The following is a 25,390-nucleotide window of genomic DNA, read 5'->3' as shown; positions in this document are numbered from 1 at the left end:
CCCAGGGATTGAACCCGCATCTCCTGCATGTCCCCTGCATTGCAGGTGTATTCTTTTACTACTGAGCCACCAGGGAAGCCCAATACAAGTATTTAAAGCTATACATTTCCCTCTAAGCACTGTTTTAGCTGAATTCCATGAACTTTTATATGCTGTGTTTTCATTAGCATCAAGTTCAGAATATAAAGCATTAGACTTTGTTGTGTTTTTTTTTTTTTCCCCAAGGTATCCCTATTGAGTTCTGAAGGATAAAAAAAAAAAAAAATGGCTGTGATTTAGTGTGGAAAAGGGTAGGAGAACAGAAATTGAGTATTTATTCTGCTTAGTGAGGTTAGGAAGGCTTCCTAAGGTAGTCCTGTCATGTACCTACATTTTACAATCCAGGTTCCTCAATTCCTTTTCAGTTTTGAAAACACAAATGTAAGAATGTGAGAGAAAATGGACAAGCAGGAAATAAAAAGATAAGGGAAACCAGAGAGGCAGAAAGGAGAGTGGAATACCATGAGAACAAAACCCATTTTTATTTCTACTAAATGTACAGTCTCCTTGTAGGAGAATGACAGCAGTGGTATTTTCGCTGTTTAACAGTTGCTATTTGCAGAACCCCTTCTCTGGGTCTCCGGCTGAGTTCTGAGTATCTTGATCTTGTAATACACTTGAGCCTTTTTTTTTTATTGGAGACTAATTATTTTACAATATTATATTGGTTGGTTTTGCCATACATTGACATGAATCCGCCCCGAGTGTACATGAGTTCCCCCTCCTGAACCCCCCTCCCACCTCCCTCCTCCCCTTATCCTCCCTCAGGGTCATCCCCGCACACCAGCCCCGAGCATCCTGTAACACGCATCGACCCTAAACTGGCAATTTGTTTCACATATGATAATATACATGTTTCAATGCCATTCTCCCAAATCATCCCACCCTCACCCTCTCCCACAGAGTCCCAAAGGCTGTTCTATACATCTGTGTCTCTTTTGCTGTCTCGTATACAGGGTTATCATTTGCATCTTTCTAAATTCCATATATATGCGTTAGTATACTGTATTGGTGTTTTTCTTTCTGGCTTACTTCACTCTGTATAATAGGCTCTAGTTTCATCCACCTCATTAGAACTGATTCAAATGCATTCTTTTTTAACGGCTGAGTAATACTCCATTGTGTATATGTACCAAAGCTTTCTTATCCATTCATCTGCAGATGGACATCTAGGTTGCTTCCATGTCCTGGCTATTATAAACAGTGCTGTGATGAACATTGGAGTACACGTGTCTCTTTCAATTCTGGTTTCCTCGGTGTGTATGCCCAGGAGTGCGATTGCTAGATCATATGGCAGTTCTATTTCCAGTTTTTTAAGGAATCTCCACACTGTTCTCCATAGTGGCTGTACTAGTTTGCATTCCCACCAACAGTGTAAGAGGGTTCCCTTGAGCCTTCTTCACATGATTTAAATCTGTGAAGTGAAAGTGTTAGTCGTTCAGTCATGACCGACTTTGTAACCCCATGGACTGTAGCCCACCAGGTTCCTCTGTCCATGGAATTTTCCAGGCAAGAATACTGGAATGGGTAGCCATTATCTTCTCCAGGGGATCTTCCCAACCCAGGGATCGAACCCAGATCTCCCACATTGCAGATGGATTCTTTACCAGCTGAGCCACAAGGGAAGCCCCTTTATATCTGTGGTCCAACCCAATTCCAAGGGCACTTAGATTAAATATCCCCCAATCCATGCCAACATTTAAAATAAAAGGTTTTGAAAGGAAATATTGGATTATACATTTATAATTTGAAAATATATATCATTTAAATAAATATCACCATTTTAAAAAGGTTAGAATATTTCTAAAAATAAACAGAAAAGAACCAATCAAATGTATGTTTTTCAACCACCTAAACAAGGCTCTAGGATCTCTTGTATTTCTGGGAAGTCTTTTCAAATCTCTGTAAATATTTTGCATAATTATGATGTTAGAGAAAATATATTTTATCCTGCACTTTCCAGCACTGTTGTAAAACTTTAAAAACCATTTTAGTGGCTATTTAATATTTCATCAAATATATGTAAAATTAAACATTTCCTTCTTGAGTATTACTTGGGTCTATTACAATTTTTCACAAATCACAAATAACACTATAATGAACACCTTATTGCCTAATGGTTGTTCAGTTACTATATTTATTTCCTGAAGTCAAATTCTCAAAAGTAGAAACATGGTGTCAAAAAAGGATATAAACATTTAAAGCTCTCGACAAAATATTACTGAGTATTGCCAGAAGCACAGCTTTGAATAAATTACATTCTATCTTGGGGATCAAAAGAATACAGGCTTCAGTGTTTTTTGTTTTTTTTTTTTCCATTAAATCCTTGTGGATTTATCTTTAGTAGGAAAAGTCTTTTTATAAATTGGTATTTTTCTAGTTTTCTAAAATCCTTTATTGTGATTTATAAAAATTTCTTTCTCTTTTTCTTCATATAGGTATATATGTATTTTGACTTTATTTTGCTTTGTTGTTCTGGGGACTGAATGGAGAAGAAATCACTTTTTCTTCAACTCACTTTTGCCTTGGCCTACATTAGGCAAAATTCATGAATTTTGGTGCATTTGAGGAAATTGTATGGATGGTTAGACACCTACCTTTGATGGTTAGATACCTACCTTTATTAATCAGAATTGATGTACTTAAAAACGAGTACACAGTGATTTGCTCTTTGAAATATTTGAGTTTTTCATTCATTCATTTGCTTATTAGTCAACTCATTTAGTAGTGCTAAGCTCAGTTAATATGTAAGAGTGTGCTTGATGCTTTCCTCTTTAAATTGAGTTAGGTTTAACGAAGGCTGGTTTGGTATGGTATGTTATTTCAAAAATATGTGTTTCCTTTCTTCCTTTACCCAGAGTTTTCCTTCCTTCCTTTGGGGCCTTGCACCAGTGTTTGAACTATCAGAAGGTTAATTTAATCATAATGACTACCATTAAAGAGGCCTGGGATGGATCAAGGGTGGGAATTTAAGTTTTTTCCAGGCATTAAATTAGCTGAACTGGACTTCTAGACAACTTGTTTATTAATTAGGAAACTAGAGTTTAAAGAGGGCAAGGGACCTTCTGAAAATCAAGTTTTTGAGTCAATATCGAACCTAGGGTTTGAACTCAATACTTTCCTCATTCTAGCTCTTGTGTCATTACCTGGTGACACTCTGCAAAAAAATGGAAGAGATGCATGATCAGAATGAAGCCTCAGCTCCTACTACCACTTACCTAGTGTCTTTATCACAGGAAACCTGAGCAGTTTCTTCCCCTCTCCCCTCCTCTACACACCCAGGATCCTCCTGCTTGGAAACCTCTCCTTTCTTTGTTGGCCAGGCTGGTTCTTGGTTCTCTCTCTGGCCCCAGCAGGATCATTTACTCTTCCTGACCCCCACTGAAGCTCCTCCTTTCTCAGGGCAGGGTCAGGGGCTCCCTTAACACCCTGTGCACCTGGAGTACAGGTTCATCAGATGTCAACCCATCCTCAGTGCTCTGCTCTGTCGCATCCTGACTGGACTCTGAGCCTCCGTAACGTCAGGCCTGTCTCTTATTCATTTGTTGTCCCAGGGCCTAGAGTAGAGGTGGGTGCAGAGGCAACATACATGGACATCCAAATGTTTTATCTTTTTAAAGATCAAACAGAATAAGTAATCAGTAAGTGAAAAAGAAATGATAGTATTCGGAAATACACCCATGGGCATCTTTCTTCAAGAAGAATGAGCAGGATTGCTAGGATCTAGTTGCAGGGAGAGCAAAAAGGAGTGAGGAAGGGTGGGGAGGGCAGGTGTTTAGTCAGTCTCCTGAAGCAGGTTTCCATACAATTGACTAAGTTGCCCCCTCTCATAATGCCCTGCAGCTTAATTTTGTTTGATGATGATTGGTTTGGGATAATACAGTGCAAAGATCAAGGAAAGCCCCCTCTGTGCCTCCTTTATTAAATTACTTTGCTTTGGATTTTGAACATTGCCAAGCAAATCTCGTTATGAATTCTTCAATTACTTTCTTTTGCGATTTTTATAATTTGGTAGGGTAAGCTCTGGAATCAAACCAATATCCGTGCCATCCTGCTAATGCTGATTATTTTCAAACTCCTCATTAGAAGGGTGGGAGGATGTTCACTCCCCCTAAACCTGATTTTATTCTTCAGATTTCCTCTGCCCTGTAATTTGCTTTGCACCCAGGTCTCATACACTTCACCTTAGTGCTAGCTATAAAGGTGGGCTGATTCCATTCTATGTGTTCACTGAGTATTATGGCTTTGAGTTTTATGACTTAAGTTTTTGTATTTTGAACTGAATTGTTTTGTTTTTTGGTTACATTAAAATCCAGAAGCAGTAGCTGGTGAGAACAATTTTGATTTATTGTGTCAGTCAAGTTGTTGGCAGTTTTTGTTTAGCTTATCTTTATTTCCATTTTCTTGGTCTAATGTTGTTTGTCCAAGAACAAAGAAAGAGAAGAGAGGAAGGAAAATAACATTTATTAAGAAATTACTATGTGTGGTATTATGCTCATACATTTTGTTTTCACCATTGAGGGCATCTTGTGATATTTCCATTTTGAAAATAAGGAATGTACAACTCAAAGTTTAAACAATTTGCCTGAAGATTATTGCTCTCTTTCTACCTCCATGTATTTACATATATAATAGAATATTACTCAGCCATAAAAAGAATGAAATATTGCCACTTATAGCAATATGGAGGGACCTGGAGAATATTATGCTCAGTGAAATAAGTCAGAGAGACACAAGTGTTGTATGATGTCACTTATGTGTGATGTCTGAAAAATACAAGAGAATGGATATGCAGACCTGAAACAGATTCGCAGACACAAACAAACAAACACGGTCGCCAAAGGGGAGCGAGAGTCGGGGAGGGACAAATTAGGGGTATGGGATTAACAGATAGAAACTACTGTACATAAAATAGGTAAGCAACAAGGATTTACTATATAGCGCAAGGACTTATACCCGATATCTTGTAATAACCTACAATGGAATATAATCTTCAAAAACCAAACAAAAGACCAAGTCACTATGCTATACACTCAAAACTAACAACACTGCACATCAACTATTCTTCAATTTAAAAAACAAGATAAAAAAACAGCAAATAACTTTTTTGGGTATAAGTAGTTGTTTCCACTGTGATGGGAACCTCTAATGGAGTCTCTTTACTCTCTGACATAGAGATACTAAGATTGACTTTGAACCTTAAATTTAAAAATTTTAGCGTGTGTGTGTGTGTGTATGACACACACAAACAGAAGTGGACAAGGAGAGGCAGAGAGAGAGAAATGAGAGGTGGATTAACTCAAATCAGGAAGAGTAATAACAGTAAGAGCTCAGGAAAGCGTGCCTCCCAAGGCTCAGACAGAGGAAACAGGAATGGAGAGGAGCCAGGTAAAGAGCACTCTCAGCAGTGAAATTTGGTATTTCTGATATTTTAAGAATCTTCACATGGAAGAAGTCTTGAACCTTTCCCTACAGCCCAGGCCTCAGGCCTCAGTTGGTGATATGGGATGTGATGAGCAGGCATTGCCCTTTGGAGTGGGTGCTCTGCGTTCCTGGACTGTGCAGTTGTCTTCTATCAAGGTCTTGCCCCTGCAAGCCCCTGTAGTGGTTCATCTTTCTGATTCTCTGACTTTACAAAGCTGTACCTCCTGATAGGTAGAGCTTAGAGCTGTTTCTGTGCGGGATGGGAGTCCATTTGGATCTTTTCAGTTAGGACGTGACCTCTTTTGTGGCTCCTCGAAGTGTGAAAGTCTGTTGTGAGAGCCTTTCTCTCTCTCTCCCTCAAGGCTGACATTTTAGCAAAGGCCATAAAGGAATCCTTAGCTACAAATGGGATTAGAGAATGAGACAACTCTTCAACATAAGCCCTGCAGGGATGGTCTCTGAACCAATTAAAGGATAGTTTTTAATATGAATCGTGATCACATACAATTTTACTGCTTCTCTCCTCTTCCTTTATAGTCTGAGTTGCCAGTTCCCAAAGACCCTTTATGGCTAGAGAAACACCAAGATGTGACTGCAGACAGCAGATACAGGCTGGCCTCAGGGTGTAGTTTCATGGATCTCACTGGCACTTTGTCTCGGTGGAGTCAAGTGCTCAGTTAAGACCACATAGCATCCAGTGAATAGATTGTGGGGTTTGAGTTAATGAGTACTGGGTTTGTGCCAGAGATGAGATCTTGGCTAAGTTAACTTACTCCTGAACAAAGTTATCTCATCTGAAAACAGTAGGAATAATAATACTTGGTCTTTCCAGATTTATTGTAAAGTCCAGAGGTGATGTGAATAGATGAGTACAATGCCTTGTAGAGTGTATTTTAGCACAGTAGTTTTCCAGGGGTGTTCTTTGGGCCTTTAGCATCAGCCTCATCCAGGAACATGTAGAAATGAAATTCACAGTCCCTACTTTAGACCTAATGAATCAGAAGCTGGAGAAGGGATGCTGGGGGCAAGGCTAGTCATCTGCATTTGAACATGCCTTCGAGGGGATTCTCAGGCCCTCTCACATCTGAGAACATATGCTTAAATGAACAGTACTTACTGGCATGATTGTTGTTTTAATAATATCAGTATTTGACTTATTCTTGAATCTTAGGAAGTGACTCTTAGCCAGAAGTCAAGGTGACCATTGATACTATCCATGAAATCAGCCTCTGAAAGACGTTGCAGGAGAAGGAAGGGTGGAGGGCAGACTGGGAGGGGCAACTAGGACATAGCCAATGCAGCTTGCCTTGATTTAAGTATCCAGGCTTCTCAGATTCTAGTAATCATGCCTTCAAATTCTGCATTTATCACTTTACACATATTTATTCAGCACCAACTGTATGCCAGACATTATGCTAGGGCAGTGAAAAGGATATGCATGGCCAAGGGGCTCACATCCTTCTGCACGCGCGTGTGTGTGTGTGTGTGTGTGTGTGTGTGTGTTCATGCCTGTGTGCACACAGGGAGTATCTTCAAGGCCCTATCTCTGGGCTTCTTCATGGAATATTTGACCTCATGGATGCCTGTTCTCTGTGCTACGTGGGTTCATGTATTCTTGGGTTGTTTCCCTTTTTTCCGTGGGCCTTTCTCATTCTGTATTCTTGTCTCTTCCTAATCTGTTCAGTATCTAAGCAAACCAAATTACTCTTTCTTTAGATCATTCTTAATATTTCCCATGGAATAACTCAGATTAGATTGCTGTTTACCATGGTGTTGGGATAATTTAAAGTTTTGACAAACCACTGAATATCGTGTGTCCCTTTGGCCTGCTGAGAAGTTTATTTATGGCCCCAGTTTTGCTGATGGTGTACAATTTCAGAGTTCTGAAGAAGGAGCTATTGATTCCTCAAAATTAGGTCTTTTCTTTTTTCCTTGGTACCAAACCAGCTTCTCATCCCTGGGAGAGGTGAGAAACCTTCTCCCACTGAGACAGTACTTGGTTCACTAAGATTCTTTCTCCTAGAGTGCTAAAGGCCCTAAAAGGGAAAACAGCTATAAAGCTTCCATAAGGTCAGGTGCTGAAGGTGGACATCATTAGCAAAGTTTGTCCAGAATCTGGCAATCTGATAAGAGCCAGCTGCTCAGGGAGCTCTAGATGCCTCTCTGGGGCTACTGATGTTGAACTTTTGATGTGGGATAAGTGAAGGCCACTTGTGGCCAACACCTGGGATGATGTTCAGGCTGTGCCAGAGTGGCTGGTTCTATAGCCTTGGGCAGTCTTTTCTGAGTCTCGATTTCCTTGAGAAATGGACACAGTTTGTACTGTGGAAGTTTATCCTGAACTATCTTAGGAGAGAATGAATGGGAAGGCATCAAGTAGAATGATTTTCTGAAAGATGTAAAGTGTGACTTTCCTTTAATGTTTGCTTTTAGTAATCTTGGTCTCAACCCTGTGTGATTCCCTTTTCCTTTTTGGGCCCAGGCTCAAGACCCTAGAGCCATAATATTCTTTTCCTTCTTAAACCTACTCTCAAGAGTAGATCAGAAATTCATTTCACTGAGGTTTCTATCATTGGATCCCAATTTTAGCACACATCAGGGTTACCTGGAGAGATTATTAAGACAGATTGATGGTCCCTACTCCTAGGGTCTTTTATTCAGTGGGTCTGGAATAGAGTCTGGGAATTTACATTTCTCTGGTGATGCTGAAGCTCTTGGTCTTGGGAGCACTCTTTGAGAACCACTGGTCTGTATTATAAACTTGGAGGGTGTTAAAGCTGGAGAAGATCTTAAGGACTGTCTGGATTCATTTTCCATTTTTACAAATTGATAGTGAGTTAGTAAGATTGTGACCCCATCTTACAGGTTTTCTAATTTACCAGGCTGGTGGCTGAGGACAATTTCAAATGTTTTCTCCAAGGCAGCTGCATTTAATGAGAATCTAAAGTTTAAGTTATAAGGATGATGTTGTTGATGATGTTTGTGATCACAAGGATAGTGTCTTATTCTTCAAGTTCCTTTGCCTCAGATACTTTCTGTGCTGTCTCTTCGTGTGAGAAGGTGGGGATTGCTACTCCTATCTCCTGGATGAGGTGACTCAGGCTCAGAGGGTTCAGGTGCCTGGCCAAGGACACTAGAAAAAAGGCCTGCTCTGCTCATCTCCAGACCCTTGCTCTCATCCACATACCATGCCATGCTTTCTATGAGATGGAGTTGAATATTCTGTAAAGGAAGTTGAGGAATCCAAGAGAAGGTAATGTTAGGGTGAGAACACTGATGGCCTGAGAAGGGACTTGGCATTCTCTCCACCCTAGCTCTGCTCCTCACTATTCTGTGTTACTCTAGAACAACAGGAGTGCAAGGAGCGGGAAGGTAACCCTTGGCAGAAATCATTTTGCAGACCTCCTGCCTAGCCATCAGAAACTGTTTTCTGCTGCGATTGCCCTGGGATGGCTCTATCATCTTGGTCCTCTCACCCAGGTAAAGGGCAGCCTCACTTGACCAACTACCATGACGAAACTTCAGGGCTCATGTCTGTGCTCATGGCCGTACACACACGCACACACAAGACATCTCCCCACCAGACGTTCTTGCTGCCCCTTTGGTTGTGTTGTCTCATTGTCAGCTCCATCCTGTTCACTCTGGTCTGAAGCCAAGAGCTGAATTGATTTTGTACCCTGTGGACGCTTTAGGAAAGCAGCCATGGCATAAATTGTGGGAGAACCCAGCTGCTGTCTCCTCCCAGCCCACCCCACCCGCTCCACTGAACCTGCTCTCCTTTGCCTGTTGGTTCTGCTCCAGGAGCTGATCCAGGTGAAGGGTCATTTTCTTTTGCTCCTTGGGTGGCAGGTTTCCTACAGCCTCCTGAGGAGGGCATGGGGACACTTCCCAGGGTCCCGCTGATTGTCTGCCTTACATTTTCACATCATTTTGGAGGCCTCTTCCTTCTGTGTTGAGAGACCATCGAGACGTCTCCAGCTGAAGATCTCCTTTTTCTAAACTCTGTTTGGTCTCTAGGTGCTTAGTATCTGAGTTCATCTCTCTGCCGCTTCCCTAGGGTCTGTGGTGCTCACGTGTACATTCATGTGTGTGCACACGAACTTCCACACATGCATATGTTCATGCACAGACATCCTCATGGGCACACACACCCCACACACCCCACACAGAGCATGTTGCTGACTTAGTCAAGGTAGAGGAATGAGTGGCAGGAGGGGTAGAGGTGGGAGGAAAGATGTGTTAATGACAGTTGATGGATTGATCTTCAACATCGATCTGGGGGCTGCCAGAAGGAGAAGAAGGAGCTTGTGTTTGTTCCTCTCTGTGTGCCAGGCACAGTGCGTTGTCTCCTGTAACTTCATCCTCAGAATAGTCCTCTAGAAAGTGATTATTAGCCCCAAGTCTATAGGTTCACCAGGCTTCCCATGCAGCTCAAATGGTAAAGAGTCCACCTGCAATGCAAGAAACCTGGGTTCGATCCCTGGGTCGGGAAGATCGCCTGGAGGAGGGCTTGGCAATCCACTCCAGTATTCTTGCCTGGAAAACTCCATGGACAGAGAAACCTGGCGGCCTATAGTCCTTGTTGTTGCATAGAGCTGGCCATGACTGAACAGCTAACACACACACACTATAGGTTCCCAAAGAGCCAGAATGTGTCTTCATCCAGAATCCTGCTCTTTTCACTGCCCTGTGCTCTATGATGGAGGCTGGATCACTAAAATGACCTTCTTATGATCACTAAAATGACCATTTTAGCAACCACAAAAGAAATGTTCACTGAGTTGCAGAAAACATTGGGCACCAGAGACTAAAAGAAACCAGCAAAAGTCACCTATGACCCAAAGATAGTGTTTGATACTTGGTTTTGATTCTCCATAAAGATGAAGGTGAAAGAGGAAAGTGAAAAAAACTGACTTAAAACTCGGCATTCAGAAAACTAAGATCATGGCATCCAGTCCCATCACTTTATGGCAAAAAGATGGGGAAACAATGGAAACAGTGAAAAGCTTTATTTTCTTGGGCTCCAAAATCATGCAGACAGTGACTGCAGCCATGAACCTAAAACACGCTTGCTCCTTGAAAGAAAAGCTGTGACCAACCTAGACAGTGTATTAAAAAGCAGAGACATTACTTTGCTGACAAATATCCCTATTGTCAAAGCTATGGTTTTTCCAGTAGTCATGTATGGGTGTGAGAGTTGGACCATAAAGAAAGCTGAGCACCGAGGAACTGGTGTTTTTGAACTGTGTTGTTGGAGAGGATTCTTGAGAGTACTTTGGACAGCAGGAAGATGAAACCAGTCAATCCTAAAGGAAATCAATCCTGAATATTCATTGGAAGGACTGATGCTGAAGCCGAATCTCCAATAGTTGGCCACCTGATACAAAGAGCTGACTCATTAGAAAAGACCCTGATGCTCAGAAAGATTGAAGGCAGAAGAAGAGGATGACAGAGGATGAGATGGTCGGATGGCATCACCGACTCAATGGACATGAATTTGAGCAAGGTCCAAGATTTGGTAATGGATAAGGAAGCCTGGTGTGCTGCAGTTCATGGGGTCACAAAGGGTTGGACACAACTAAGCAACTGAACAAAAAAAGTTAGTTCTTACATAATTTAAAAAGGATATCACAATGTAAGTACTCTATTGCACAGATTCTTTTTCACCAAACAATATAATACTGGTTACCATTTGTGTAGTACTCACCACATGCCAGGTAAAACCCTAAGCATGTTGTATTTACTGAGGGATTTAATCATCATAACTCTGAAGTATGGACCATTTTCCACCCAGGGGAACTGAGGTTCAGAGATGTTAAGCATCTTATTGGCACTCACACAGCCAGCAAAAAGTAGAGTTGGTATTCGTATCCATATGGTTGAAGTCCAGAACCCAGGCTGGTGCTTCTTCACCATGGGCAGTTGTTTCTCCTAGCAGGGTATGTTCTTTTTAAAACAGCATAATAACAGTAACATAATATTCCATCATCTAACACATCATTTACCTAGCTGATTCTCAATTGTTGAGCATTTAAATTGTTTCCAATTCTTGCTAGTTTAAACAGTGCCCTGAGAATCTTTGTACAAACATCTTTTCTGAAACTAATTCCTTAGAGCAAATCCCTAAGGGTAGATTTGCTACATATGCACATTTTAAAAGCATTTGATTCTCCCCACCACATTGCCGTTCCAGAAATATGCCAGCCACATTCCTACCAGCAGACTGTAAAATTGTCCTTTTCTCCATAGATAGTCTAGATTTTACTGTTGCATCTTGTGATTTGGCCTAGTGCATAATAATGGATCACTGTAGCCAGGATACAGGCTACCTGTGGCGATGTGTTGTCATTTTGCGAACATGACCGTAGGAGCTAAAATTTGGGATGCCGAGCTCTGCTTCGTGAGGGAAAAGGGTGGATAATGTGTCACTGGATGGTTAATGCCCATGAGTCTGCATCAGGTTCCCAAGGCGTCCCTCATACCCTAACACCCCAATCCACGGATGGCACAGGCTCCTGTGTCCTGCCTCACAGGTGTCAGCCATTCCATGAACCACCTCTCAAGCTGGAGGAAGACAGTTACTGAGGCCAAAGAAACCTACGCTCTGCTCTCTGCCCTGCTCAGATGTGTCAATGGAGGACTGTGGAAACTGCTGTGGTGCCTGGTCCTCTGAGCACTTCCCAGGGGAATGCTGCTGGTGATAGAACACACGGGAATGGCAATGACAGTCTTTCTCCTGGCTCTACTACTCACTATCTGGGTTTATTGGGGACAAGTCATTTTATTTTTCTGAGTCTCAGTCTCCTCATCTGTAAAGTGGGGTTCATGTTCAGCCCCTCAGCATTATACCATGGAAAGGGAATCAGGTTTCTGACAACCCAGCATCCAGCAGGTACTTCATACCTACCCTGGACCTGGCAACGCAGATGCCTGATTTCCTTTAGCACTTCTTTTTGAGAACACTTGTGTTTGATGTTTGTAGCACCTGCGTTCTTGTTTGGGGGGATAATGTGTTTGCTTGTCCCTTTCCAAATGCAGTTAGGATGGAGTAGAAGAGTGTTGTGAAGTTCTTGCCTCCAAGGCTGTTGTCTCAGAAAGTTTGTGCCCCAAGTGAGTTCTGGGAAGGGCCGAATCAGTGGTGCAATGAAGGGCAATGCAGTCCCATTTTATTACCAGTGTGCAGCCATGGAGATGAGTCATCCAATATCCCAGCTCACTTGTGGCTCTGTATATGGTGCCCAACCTTCCTCCAGCAAAATAGGCGATCATGTTCCCCCAAATGTAGGGAGGATGCTCTAAGCCCTGGAGTCAGACAGCCCCGTGGTCTGCGTCCCCTTTCTTTGTAGTAATGCACCAGGGTGTGGGTGGAGAAAGTGCACTCCAGGGATGGTCTTGGATTCTGTTTGCTAAGATGCTTCCCGAGAGACAAACTAGGGGCGGTCTGTGTACCTGCTGCTGTCCTGGCATCCTGGGAATGAATGCCCAGATGCCCTTGACTTTCTCCAGTGTCAAAGCTGTTCTCTCCTCTTTTCCCCAGAGTCCTCACATCTGTTTTTGTATGTGTGAACCAAATGCCTTTTCTTTTTCTTGTAGGGAAAGAAAAGAGTGAAATGAAGCCAAATGTTGTGGCTCAGCTGGTAAAGAATCCACCTGCAATGCGGGAGAACTGGGTTCGATCCCTGGGTTGGGAAGATCCTCTGGAGAAGGAAAAGGCTACCCACTCCAGTATTCTGGCCTGGAGAATTCCATGGACTGTATAGTCCATGGGGTCGCAAAGAGTCGGACACGACTGAGTGACTTTCACAGGAATATAAGGGAGACTTTCCCAGGTGTTTGGGTCATGTCAGGGAGCCGGTGACCTGAGAAACTGGAGAGCTCTGGCAGACCTTTGTGTCCTGTTGACAGGCAGAGGAGCCTCTGGGAGTACACAGGACAATGGCGGTAGAATCTGATACCTATGTAGTGTGTGCTAGCATAGACTGTGTAACAAGATTAAAGAAAATACTTTCATCAACTTGTCCTAAGAATCATCACTAATCCCACTCCATTATGTAACATTCCTGTCCATCTTTTGGCATATTACCTTTCACATGCATACAAAACAGTGAGTCAGTGATTAGAAATGAGGAATACACTTAATATTTAAAATAGGCCAGCCAGAGGTAATTTAACTCATGAAAGATAGGAAATCTAGTATTTGTTTCTGTTTGGTTTTAATGCAAAATAAAAATCTATAGTAGCACTTTCATCTTCCCCAAGCTTTATGAAATGAACGTCAGTAATCTATTTGTAAAGAGCTCACTGCCTATTGAGCAAACTCCAGGTGATAGCGAAGGACAGGGAAGTCTGGTGTTCTGCAGTCCATAGGGTCACAAAGAGTCGGACACGACTTAGCAACAACATTGCCCATTACTCCTAATCTCAGATAACATTTCTGTTAACTCCCCATAGCCCTCTGGGAAGGACAGGGCCTGAAGACGCAAGAAAGGATGAGTTCGTATGAACAGGAAGTGGCAAAAGAGACCCCCTGTAGAAGTATTGTTCCATGTAACCAAGGGACTCCCAGGCTCCTGCAGGAAGGTGTCTGGTTCACCCTTTTCTTTCTCTGTGAGGAACAGCCAATGGCACACAGTTGAGAAGAGACTAGATTCCTGCCAATACTCTGTCTCCCCAAGAGACTGGAGGAAAATCCTCAACAGAAAGAAGTAGTTAATATAAATAGGAAACAACAAATATCCCACAGTGTGAGAGGTCTCTGGCATGGAGCTGAGAAGGAGGTTGCAGGGTGGAGGGGGAGTGGTAGAAATGCCTTCACAGTGGTAGCAGAGGTGAGATAAGGGGCTGAGCTGCAGAGGAGGGAGCTGAATCGTGAGTAGAATGGCAGAGATGCTCAGACTTAAGAAAAACAGAAGATGAGCCTGCGATAGGAGGGGAAAGAAAACGAGGAAACTCTTGGATCTCTCGGAGGTAGATTTTTGATGTATTTGACGAACCCCACATATGGAGAAGCTAGAAATTTTGGAGAAGCAGCACAGAGTAAAAAGATGGATACATAATTACTGAGGGCCACCTGGAAAACTGATTCTGATCCTAAAGGAAGAGTCTTAGGGAGGTTTTGGGACTTTCATTCTGCATGGAGCAAGAAGAGGGTTTATATATAGGGGACATAGCCATGATGGATGGCATGTTTGAGGCTTCTTATAGCTGGTGTTCAAAGTGATCCTGAGAGTATGGTCCTACCTGAGAAGCCTTCTGTCTCATACAAGGGCTGTGACACACCAGGGAGCTTGGAGAGCTGTCAGCAAGGTCCAGGAAGTTATCCTGGAAACTGATGGACTTGGGAAGCTCAGGGGAGGTTTTGGTGGTGCATTTTACACAGTATGAGGCTGAGGCTAGTAAAGGAGGACCCAGGAAGCTCTGGGATGCTGAGGAAGGGGTGTTGGAGAGGAAGAGTATTTTATAAGGATAGAGCCCCATTACAACTGTAGCTTCTGAGTTGGCCCACACATAAGATGTGGCACCTAAGGCTCTCCAGGTCCTCCCTGTTCTGGTGTCATCCTATAGATTAGGAACTAGCCACATACTTCTCGAAGAAGTTATATGGTAATAAATGTAGGCCCTGTTTCCATACAGGGAGAGTGAGTGTCTGTGGTCATTCAGAAACTCAAGAGGGAGGACGTCTATTTTCTTGCCCTGACTACCTTCCCGGTTAGCAGGGATTTGTAGCTGAGACATTGTCAGCATCCCTGCCATGTGCTTTCTGCATTCTCAGCTTAGGCAGCAGGACTATAGATGCAGCTTCCTTCAGGCATCTGTGCTCACTGTCTCTTAGAACAAACTGGAACCACAGATGCAAGTGGCTTGATGGATCCAAGTGGCCCATTAAAATGGCCACAACAGGCTCTTGTCAGAGTCAGTTTCCACTCGAGCTGGGCCAGCTTATTTCTTTCTCCTTCTTGGGACATCACTTGAAACCCAGAATCGAACTTGATCTTAATTCTTCCTTCAGCATGACATGCCCTTCTGAAATCGTGCAAATAGCAGTGTCTGATTGTCATGCTGAATTGTGAACGTGTGTTATGAAATGCTCCAGAGTTGGATGGAAGCCAAATATTAGGTCATAAGTCAACATTTTGTTGAGAAACTTGGTTACTAAGCAGTGGAAAATGTATATCTTTTCATGAGAAAACGTGTTTGCCAGCAGGAAAAAATTTCAAAGACTGTTATCTTCCCATGTGGAGGGAGAGAGATGAGTGTAATTTTGCAACCTAGGTCAACGCCCTTTAGGGACTCCTGAAATTGACTTGGACAGGAAAGAGGCTCTGAGGTAATATTTGGATTGTTCCCTGAGGTGAACATCAATGGGTGGCGTGGTGTGTGTCATTTCAAGGTCATCAGGCACAATTGTGTGAATGGCTATTCCTGGCAAAAGGAGGCCACCACACTCTGTCCACAAATCTTTCAGATGGAAAATTCCTGAGGAGAAAATAAGCCATCATTCCTGGTGGCTCAACTGATAAAGAACCCGCTTGCCAATGCAGGAGATTTAAGAGATGTGGGTTCAATCCCTGGGTCAGGAAGATCCCCTGGAGTAGGAAATGGCAACGCACTCCAGTATTCTTGCCTGGAGAATTCCATGCACAGAGAAGCCTGGTGTGCTACAGTCTGTGAGGTCATAGAGAGTCAGACACAACTGAGCACGCGTGTCCCATGGCCCATTGGCACTTAGGGTCCCCAAAGAAACAAAATTTTGACAGACTTCATCTAAGCAGCTCTGGCATTCTCTGGAAAATCTCAGTGGACATGAAGACTCAATTGAACAAAAGTAGGAACGTGGAACAATACCCTTGACAGTGTCATGAGGCTTGTGGCTTCCTAGCTTGACCTGTGATGTTCCAGCCCCATCACCACCGCAGACTGGGATCTTTTAGCATCTAGTATGAGCTAGAGTAGGAAAGAAGAAGGCACAAGGTGTCTGTATGTTCACTAGAGAATTAAAACCAGGCTCTTTCCTTCGCTAAGAACCTGATGCTCTATTTTAAGCTGGCCAAGTGACAATGTGTAAGTTGTATTTTCTTCCAAAAAGCAAGCAGCTCACATTCCTTATGAGTGCCTAAACTCCAGGCCAAGTCAGGATTATGGCTCAGGAGGTGGCGCCAGTGGTGAAGAACCAACCTGCCAGTTCAGGAGACATAAGAGACAAGGGTTCGATCCCTAGGTCAGGAAGATCCTCTGGAGACGGGCATGGCAACCCACTCAGTATTCTTGCCTGGAGAATCTCATGGATAGAGGAACCTGGCAGGTTACAGTCCATAGGGTCGCAAAGAGTTGACACGACTGAAGCAATTTAGCACACTTGCATAGAATTTAAAGTCTGCTATGGATGGGTGTGATGGAAAAGGACTTGAGCTGTGGCCAAAGGCAAGTTCCTGATGGAATCCATTGTTGTGTGGATATGGAGGTACTGACACCAGAAATCTGCTCTTGTGTGTGAATGTGAGCCCACATGTAGCTCACCTTACCCACCTCTTTCTGGAGATGTGCAGAGACAGCATCACATCCTTCTATGTCTAATCACAGTGAGTGGCATCAACCAAGGGTGGACTCTCAGATCGGAAAATAGGAGTGTTTGTGGTGCCGGCTGATTGGGCAGGAGGACCATTTAGGAAGGTCCCCAAACCCCACCATTGCTCACCATCGCTGCTCACAACTAATACAGGAGGCCAGGTCTGCCTAACTGCAAGGTGATTTTTGGTCTTTCAGGCAAAGAAGGGGAACTACGCCTTTCTATGGGATGTGGCTGTGGTGGAGTATGCAGCCCTGACAGATGATGACTGCTCTGTGACCGTCATTGCCAACAGTGTGAGCAGCAAGGGCTATGGGATCGCCCTGCAGCATGGCAGCCCCTACAGGGATCTCTTCTCGCAGAGGTAGGCATGGTCGGCGAGGAGATGCCGACAGCACCTGTGCTGGGGTGGGTTTTAACCTTTGTTCAGGGCATGAGAGCCAACACAAACTTGTTGACTCGTCACATTTTCTTTAGCACCGACTGTGCTCCAACATGCTCCTCCCCACAGCACATCCCCAGATCATCCTGGGCCAGGTCCTAGAGTAAAAAGAGGGAGTATATGTAGCCTTCCCATGAAGCTGCATAGTCTTAGTGGGAGCTGACATGTAAGCAGGCGATGCTGGAACAGGGCAGTCAGTGAAACAGAGAGGATATTCTGGGGGTGGAGGAGGGTAGAGGAGAGCATCTGACCAGACCCAGAGGACCAGGGAGGACTTCCCGGAGGAGGTGGCACCTGAGGCCTGAAGGTTGAATAGGAGTTAGCTAGAGATAGCCAGTAATTTAAAATTAAATGAAAGATTAATTGGATCTGGCAAGGTCCCAATGATCACTTAAGATAAATGTTAAGTGGGACAGGTTGGTGTAGAGATGTGAACAAAATTGGGGCCAGAGAAGCAAACTGACTCTATTTTCACCTGCACAGGGGCTGAGGGAGCAGGTGCTACCTGCTGTGGCAGGAGAGGGACCTGGCCCTCAGTTGCCTGCCTCCTACCCATCCTTTCTAGATCAGCTTCCTGGTAATTAACACTAGCAATGGTGGGCGTATTGGGAGAAGGTGGGGGAACAACACTGTAGACAGGAGTGTTCTGGACTAAGCAAAGACCCGCAGACCTCATCCACCAGCAATGAATATGCATATCTAGTTTGCATTGGCCTCTTTCCTTCCTCTTTAGATTTTTCTGGTGAAAGTCCATCCCTTGAGCTTAATCTTCTCTGGGTTCTTAGGTGTGATCAAGTTTCCAAGTGCTCAGTCTGGATACGTTGCCAGCCTCCTTGAGGAAGGTAGTCTCTTGTCATCCATTTCTCGCTCCCCCGTAGGAACTTTTCTTACTTTTTGACCAGGTTACCTGGCCCCACCGAGAGGGTGTAGGTGAAGAGCATGGGTGAGCTTGGTGGCCTTTTCCAAGGAGCCAGCCTACTAACAGGGGCTTTTATCCCCAGGGATGTCTAAGCCCACCACTCACATATGTGTGTAGAGTAACTTCCTGGCCAGTGAAGGAGCAGAACACGAGCTCTGCCTTGATCTACCAAAATCCAGACGGTGGCTAAAGCATCCAGGTGAAAAGGGCAGGAAGGCACTGAGGTTTAGGGACAGCCCCTGATGAACACAGGCTTTCCAGAATTGGAAGAGCATCCACTTGGAGGAGCCAGAGTTGCCAAAGACCACTCATTTAATATCCTGAAGCTCAGAGAGGTAACGTGTGCTGAGGGTGGCTCAGGCAGCTGCTGGCAAAGTTGAGAGGAGAAAGCAGGTTCTCGAAGCCCCAGTGCTGTGCCCTTGTGCTGTCAGATCTCTGAGACTTACTACCTCCTCCTACCTCCTAGCTGTTGACTGGGCTCTTCTGACCATGAGCACCCGAGCCTAAGCCCCATCAGGGAAAAGCCGAGGAGGAGGGCCTGCAACTCATTCATCCAGTGGCTTGTTTGCAAAACTGGGAAAAGGGGTAGAACTAATTAAAGTTCAATGAGTCTTTTGGGTTTTCTCTAGAACTTAATCAAGTGTATATCCTCTGCCTCCCTTTGCTCCCCGGAGCAGAGAAGGATGACATATGAAAGAAGGAGGAGTAGTGATTTATCAATTCCTTGGATTAAAGGTACAAAGAAAGGATGGCTTTCCTCCAAGATGTATAAGACCATGGCGTTTTTGAGGTTTACCCTATTTGGTTTTCTGAGATGGGATGGTCAGGGAATTCCCCAGGCTATCTACCTATGATCACTTCTCTGAAGCAGATGGTAAGGGGACTTGTGGGACCAGCACAACAGCTTCAGCACCACCAAGACGGCTAATGTGCCCCAAGATACTGCTCACAGAAGTGCAGGGTCCCCACTGCAGAAGGCTTACAGTCCCCGTGCACTCAAACTGCTCAGAGATCCCTTGAAAGTCTACTGAAGTGAACACTGACACACTGGAGAAGAGAAAGCTTGGTTCTCGACTAGATCGTTCAGTGGACTTGAACAACAGTGGCTAGTCCAGATACTGTGATATTTTAGCAGGAAGTGATTAATTACTCCCTGCTTTCATCAGAAGGCCATGTGCTCTGTGACTGTAAGTTAATGTCCCCAGTGGACTGTGCTGGCTCCCTGAAGTATTGTCCTTCCTGGGCTGGAAACATCGTCCACTTCCCTCACCTGGGAAGATGGGGTTTGTACTTGGGGGAAACACTCAGGACTACAGGTTTCCAAATTACTGCTGCCAGTGATTCTTTAAGAGGCCCCATTATATGATTCAGGCAGAATGGTGAGCTGCCCGTCTGTGGGTCATGCCTGAGAGGAGGAAGGTGGCAGGTTCAGAAAACAGCAAACACTCCGTGCCATTGACAGAAAAAGGTCCTGTGGAAATAGCAGATCCCGGCCTTCTCTGGAATTTCTGTAGCCTTCCTTCTCTGAGTCCCAAGAACTAAGATATTTTCCTGAATACCAATGTGTGTTCCCTTGCTTTGGTAGAGGATTGGGTCTTTAGGCTACAGCGTGTGTGTGTGTGTGTGTGACTGGGGTTGAATGCTGTAGCCCTTTAGTGGACCATGGCGTGCAGAGTAGGCATTCAGCAAATGTTTAGCAGCTTAATAGCCATTTATAGAGCACCTACTGTGTAGCAGGCTCCACGGCTATTGACTACAGGAAAGCACCTGCAATTATATCTGTCTGGAAAATAGAAGGACTGGCTTCAGGAAGTGGCTATTATCGCTCTGGTTTACTCACAGGCAGGAGTAGAGATTATTATGGTGTGTGTTAGTTTAGCCTTGTTCCAGGAGTCATTCTGTGCCCATGGCTTGTTTTATCTTTCCTCTATTGCTTACATATTTAAATTTTCCTTTGAATCTGCTTGTTTGTTTTTCTTTTATTCTTTGTTTTCCTATACATTGCCTTACATTCTTCCTGGAATAATATTGGGCATAAAAATGCATACAGTTATAAAGAGCAGGAAGAAGGGAAGCGTTGGCAGAGTGAAGCTGTCTGCCTAACATCTCAGTTAGTGAGTTAGTGAGCAGGAAACCAGCCCTACGGCCCCTCTCTGGCCAGTCTCGCGTGCCCTAGGCCCAAACTGACTCTTGGAGAGGAGAGCAGGCTGACTGCATTTAGCAGCCTGGTGTTCTATAAAGAGCACGGCCCCCTGGGTCAGTGTGATCCAGCTCTGAACAGCAGTTTTACCCCTTGCTAATTGCAACTGGGGGCAAGTTATCTAGATTCTGAGCCTCAGGTCTCCCATCTGTAAACCTGGAAGCTAATTTGCACGCTGTTGTGAGGATTAAAACAATATAAAATGATCAGTCCCTACTGTGTTCTCAATAAAAGGCAGCTCATGTCAATATTGGGTCAGTATGGCACCAGATTTCACTTTTCTGTGCCTTCATTTTCTAGTCTCTGTAATAATGGGAACATGGAAGTAGAAGGGTTGACATGAGAATTAAACAGTTTGTCAGGCACTTTGGAGATTTCCTGGCACATAGGTATGCTAAACTCATCTAAACTGTTGGCTCTTTGATGAGGTCTCGCCACACCCCCAGTCCAGGCCATCCTCCCAGTGCGCCCTTTCTTCGCACCTCTACTTTAATTTTGTTGAATTGATCACCGCTTCTGTCTCTACACTGATTCATCCAATTGTTCCAGTGTCCAAGTAGGTGTGTCTAGACTGTGCTCTCAGCAGCGCTGAATGTTGTACTTGGCACAAATCAGCTGCTCCTCAAATGAGTGAATACATAAATGGTTTGTTGAATTCTAGTAAGAGAGACTTAGGATGTAGTTAGGTCCACAGTCTGACTGTTTGCGTCTTCCATTTCTGTCATTTCCCAACTTTATCCTCGGAGTTTGCCCCAGGAACCCACATGAAGGATCCTTACATGGTTTGCTACTGGACTCCGTCCATGGGCAGTGGGACAGGGTGGGAGAGGACATGGGAGCTCTGAGGAAGAGAATGACAAATCTGATAAGCGCTTTGAGAAAGGTGCGTGGACAGCAGAGTGGAGAATGAACTGGAAAGTGAAAAGCTGAGACAGAGAGCCACTCTGATGGTTCAGCGTTGTCTGTGGAGGGGCCGGCAGGGTGGGGAAGGGACCAGGGCCCCAAGGTTGTGTGGTTGAGGCCAGCACTGTGGCTCACATGGGGTGTATCTTGCAGGATCCTGGAGCTTCAGGACACTGGAGACCTGGATGTGCTCAAGCAGAAGTGGTGGCCGCACACGGGCCGCTGCGACCTCTCCAGCCACGCCAGTGCCCAGGCGGATGGCAAGTCCCTCAAGCTGCACAGCTTCGCTGGAGTCTTCTGCATCTTGGCCATCGGCCTCCTCCTCGCCTGCCTGGTGGCTGCCCTGGAGTTGTGGTGGAACAGCAACCGGTGCCACCAGGAGACCCCCAAAGAGGTCCGTGCCCTGGGCCCTGCTTCTCCTTTCTGCAGCCTAGAGGCAGGAAAGGCCCCCTGGGCAACTTGGCGGGTGGTTCTCATCCAGATAGTATTTGCCCAAATCACTTGTTTTATACTGGGGAATGGTGACATTGTTTTATTTTGTACTGAAAGCCACAGAACAAATGAAGGGGGTGTTTTCATGCTTGAACAAAATGCCAAGGCACCAGGCATGGCCACTAAAGTCGTGTATCTATCTATAGAGCGGGTACAGCATGAGCAGCGCCAGAGAGCCCTTCCCCACCCTGCCCCGCCCATGTGCCTCCACCCTGACCTGGAGAGACCAGCTGTAGGGTAAGAGAGGAACCTGCATTCCTTCCTGGTTCTCCTTGTTCACCCAGGGCCACGAGCCCTGCTCTCCCAGCATGTTGAAGGGGGATCGGCTCCCGTCCCCTCATCATCCCTTCTTCGTCTCTTCCTCCTTGCAGGGCCCAGCCTTGCCTCTGTCCCTCCAGGGACACCCAGCACAGGGACCACTGTGGCTTTGTTCTGATTCCAACTGCTGGGCACATTTCCTTCCCTGTGTGTGCCAGCCACAGCTGATTCTGCCCTCCACACTTCCTTCTTTTTGGGTTTTGCTGGTATTCAAGCTCAATATTTTTGGGGTATGGGGTTGCAGGGGTGGGGAGGGTGGAGTATAAAGTCCTCATGGAAGTTCTCTTGGAACCAATGTCCCTAAGGGAGGGTGGCAAGGTGCATCATTTGGTAATGATGTTCTCCTGGCTGAAACTATACACAGGCACTGTAGCACAAGCCCAGCCACTCCAGTGTAGCGCTGTCATTGCCTGATACAGACATCTCAGCTACTTCTTGAATCACAGCTTTGCTTATAAATGATGTTGACACAAGCAGGTGTAAATTTCAAACAAGGAGCAATGAAGTAACCAGCATCACGTTCAAAGAGGCAGCATCACCATGGACACCATCTCCACAGCCTAGAAAGGCTGACTGGTCATGGCCCCATCCATCAGTCTGTAACAGAGTCCCTGGCATGGCTGGGAGTGAGGGCAGATCCACCATTCATAGCAGGCAGTGAGCTCTTTGCCATCACACTTAGATTTTGCTGGAAAGAGCTTGCTGTTTGATTCAGCATGTCTGAAATGTTCTGAGGACATCCATCTTTCTCTCATATCACCTGTAAACCTCCATGTAAGGCATGCAAGGCTAGAGTTTCCCATAGACTCAGGGCTCTTCTGTCACCCCTGGGCCATAAGAGAGAAGGAAGGAAAATATTTGAGGAAAGCCCACTGAAAGGAACAGTTAATGATTCTATCCTGAGCTTCTTTTGCTACTGGAAAATTTTCAGTGAAGTTTATAGCAAATGTCCCTTTGGTTAGGGGAGGAGGACAGGTTTTCCAGTTGGTTGAGCAATGCACTGTCACGGAGGCACCATGCTAGGATGTTGCAGGCAGTGTGGAGCCCAGGAGACACAGGCCCAATCCTCCGGAATGTCCCTTGTGAGGCAGGTACTGTGAGAGGCATTTTTGTCTGCTTCCAGTCATGTCTCTTCACATCCCCTGGTTCAGTGTCTCATGCCAGGTCCAGCCTGGACAACCAGATGAACTCTCACTGTGAGAGAGAGGTGGGGGGTGGGGGGCGAGGCAGGGGGATTACTGGAGAGACGTAGAAGGCAGAAGCAAAAAGAGAGGAAGGCCAGGGAAAGCATGCGATGAGCTCACTGAGAGGAACAGCTCCTTTCTTGCCTGAAAAGTATCCCATTTTCCTGTTTGGCTTCTACACAAGCCTAGGATCTCAGACCCAAGAGGATGCAGTGCTTAGAAAATGTGAAACTTTCTACCCAGGACGCTAGCCTGCTCCAGATAGAGAGTCGATGTAGACGCAGGTTGAATAAAACATGGCTGCCTTTCTTCCAGCCCATTTGCGTGTTACATGGTAAAAGGAGGCAGTATTCCAGTTTTCCCCTGTTATTATGAGTTTCTGGTTTTCAAATGAAATTTCTGCCTTCCTCTCTCCTTCTTCGTTTGATAAGTATGCCTATAAGCACACAGTCTCTGTCCTTAGGGAGCTTACCTGCATGTGGGCAGATGTGGCAGAGGTCAGCCAAGTGGTTTCCATTGTCCATTGATCAGGGCCATCCTGAAATGAACTGCAGGTTCCATCCAGGGCTCAGGGGCACCTAGCCCAGATGGGACATGGTAGGGTTACAGAGGGTAGGGATGCTGGTTAGTGAAGATTTCCTGGGGCTTGGGGTTATTAGAATTGAGTGATGAAGGATTGGTACTGATCCTCAAGCTGAAGAGGAGATGTTGCCTTTGGGGCAGGGTGACCATGGGGCAGACAGAGTCATCACACCTCCCATAGCTCTGGGGCATCAGCAAGGAAATTAGAGTAGAGGAGGCTAAAGTGCAAAGCAGAGACTTGCTCTAAAGGACTAGATGCCAGGCCAAAGGTTTTAAAGCTCATCACAGGGAACAGGAACCAGGAAAGGGGTTGAGACAACAAATTTTAGAGGCATATATTTAAAACCTTTGACAAATAATGGTGGTATTTAATCCAGAACTACTTTGTGTTACTGGTTGCCTGTATTTTATGGAGCAGCATTTGCAATTAGGTGACAGTGTCTGCTTGAGCTTGGAATGCTTCATTTTGGGCCATTGGCCATATTTCTTAAAAGCCAGAAACCTGTCTTTGGGTGGAGTCCTAGTCGTATTTAACAGCTTATGCCACGACGTCTTCAGAGTTTAGACACCTACTTGGGGAAGAGTAGTAATGTACGTTCAGCCTCTTAATATTCATGTGGATTTGAGGTCATATTTTTTCTAAGGAATCAGACGATTATGTAGTTATCCAGTGCAGGTGAGTGCACCCCGCTCCGCAGATGCAATAAAGAGCCACCCTGTAGATTTATGGGGGGAAGTGGAGCCATTGCTCTGAGAATAAAATATTCATGAAATAAAGATGAGAACTACACAAATGAGAGATGGCATGAGAAGTGGGGGAATGAATCGTCTGTCACTGGGCTGGGAGCTTGGAATCCTTGTTGCTTCCTGCCGTGTCTGCTCTCCCCCAGGCCCTGCTTCCACTGCAGACAGGGGCTGACAGAGGCAGGGCAGGGGACAGGCAGTAGGGCTGGAGCAGCAGCCAGGCTCCTCCGATCTGGCCAGTGGGCTCGCTTTTATCTGCAAACTCCCACAATGCACTCCTGCTCTCCGGGGGAGATTCGTTCCTGGGGACATTCCCCTCGAATGAACACCTTTCCCCACCTCCATCCTCGAATGCTTCTTCCACTGCATGTAGAGACTTCCTCTCCTGCATCTTTGCCCTCTTCCTTTATGCCAACCTCATAGTATTGCTCTGAGGTTCAACAAGGGATGATGTATAAATTTCCTTAATCAGCATCTGACCCATGGGGATGTGCTTGGTGGACGCTGCCCAAGTGGTTGCTCCCTCTCAAGGACCCTGTGATAGGCAGAAAGGGCTGTGAGCAAGAGGAGTCACATC

General features: G+C 45.2%; 1 protein-coding gene across 4 annotated transcripts in view; it reads left to right on the top strand.

The window, feature by feature from the left end:
• GRID1 (glutamate ionotropic receptor delta type subunit 1) overlaps positions 1-25,390 on the top strand; it is a 701,267-nt gene that overhangs the window by 667,339 nt on the left and 8,538 nt on the right. For 3 of the 4 annotated variants that reach the window (XM_055425309.2, XM_088842072.1, XM_088842073.1), the window contains 2 exons: positions 17,227-17,393; positions 21,647-21,887. In XM_055425309.2, the coding sequence (XP_055281284.2) occupies positions 17,227-17,393; positions 21,647-21,887 (408 nt within the window). Of the gene's footprint in view, positions 1-17,226; positions 17,394-21,646; positions 21,888-22,131; positions 22,223-25,390 lie in introns of all 4 variants that reach the window. The other variant, XM_055425312.2, reaches the window with a different exon arrangement.

Source organism: Moschus berezovskii, chromosome 12 (assembly GCF_049115385.1).
Source record: "Moschus berezovskii isolate FMDL1 chromosome 12, NW_MosBer_1.0, whole genome shotgun sequence".
In the NCBI taxonomy this organism is placed as follows: Eukaryota; Metazoa; Chordata; class Mammalia; order Artiodactyla; family Moschidae; genus Moschus; species Moschus berezovskii.
This window is presented reverse-complemented; position numbering and strand designations above follow the sequence as displayed.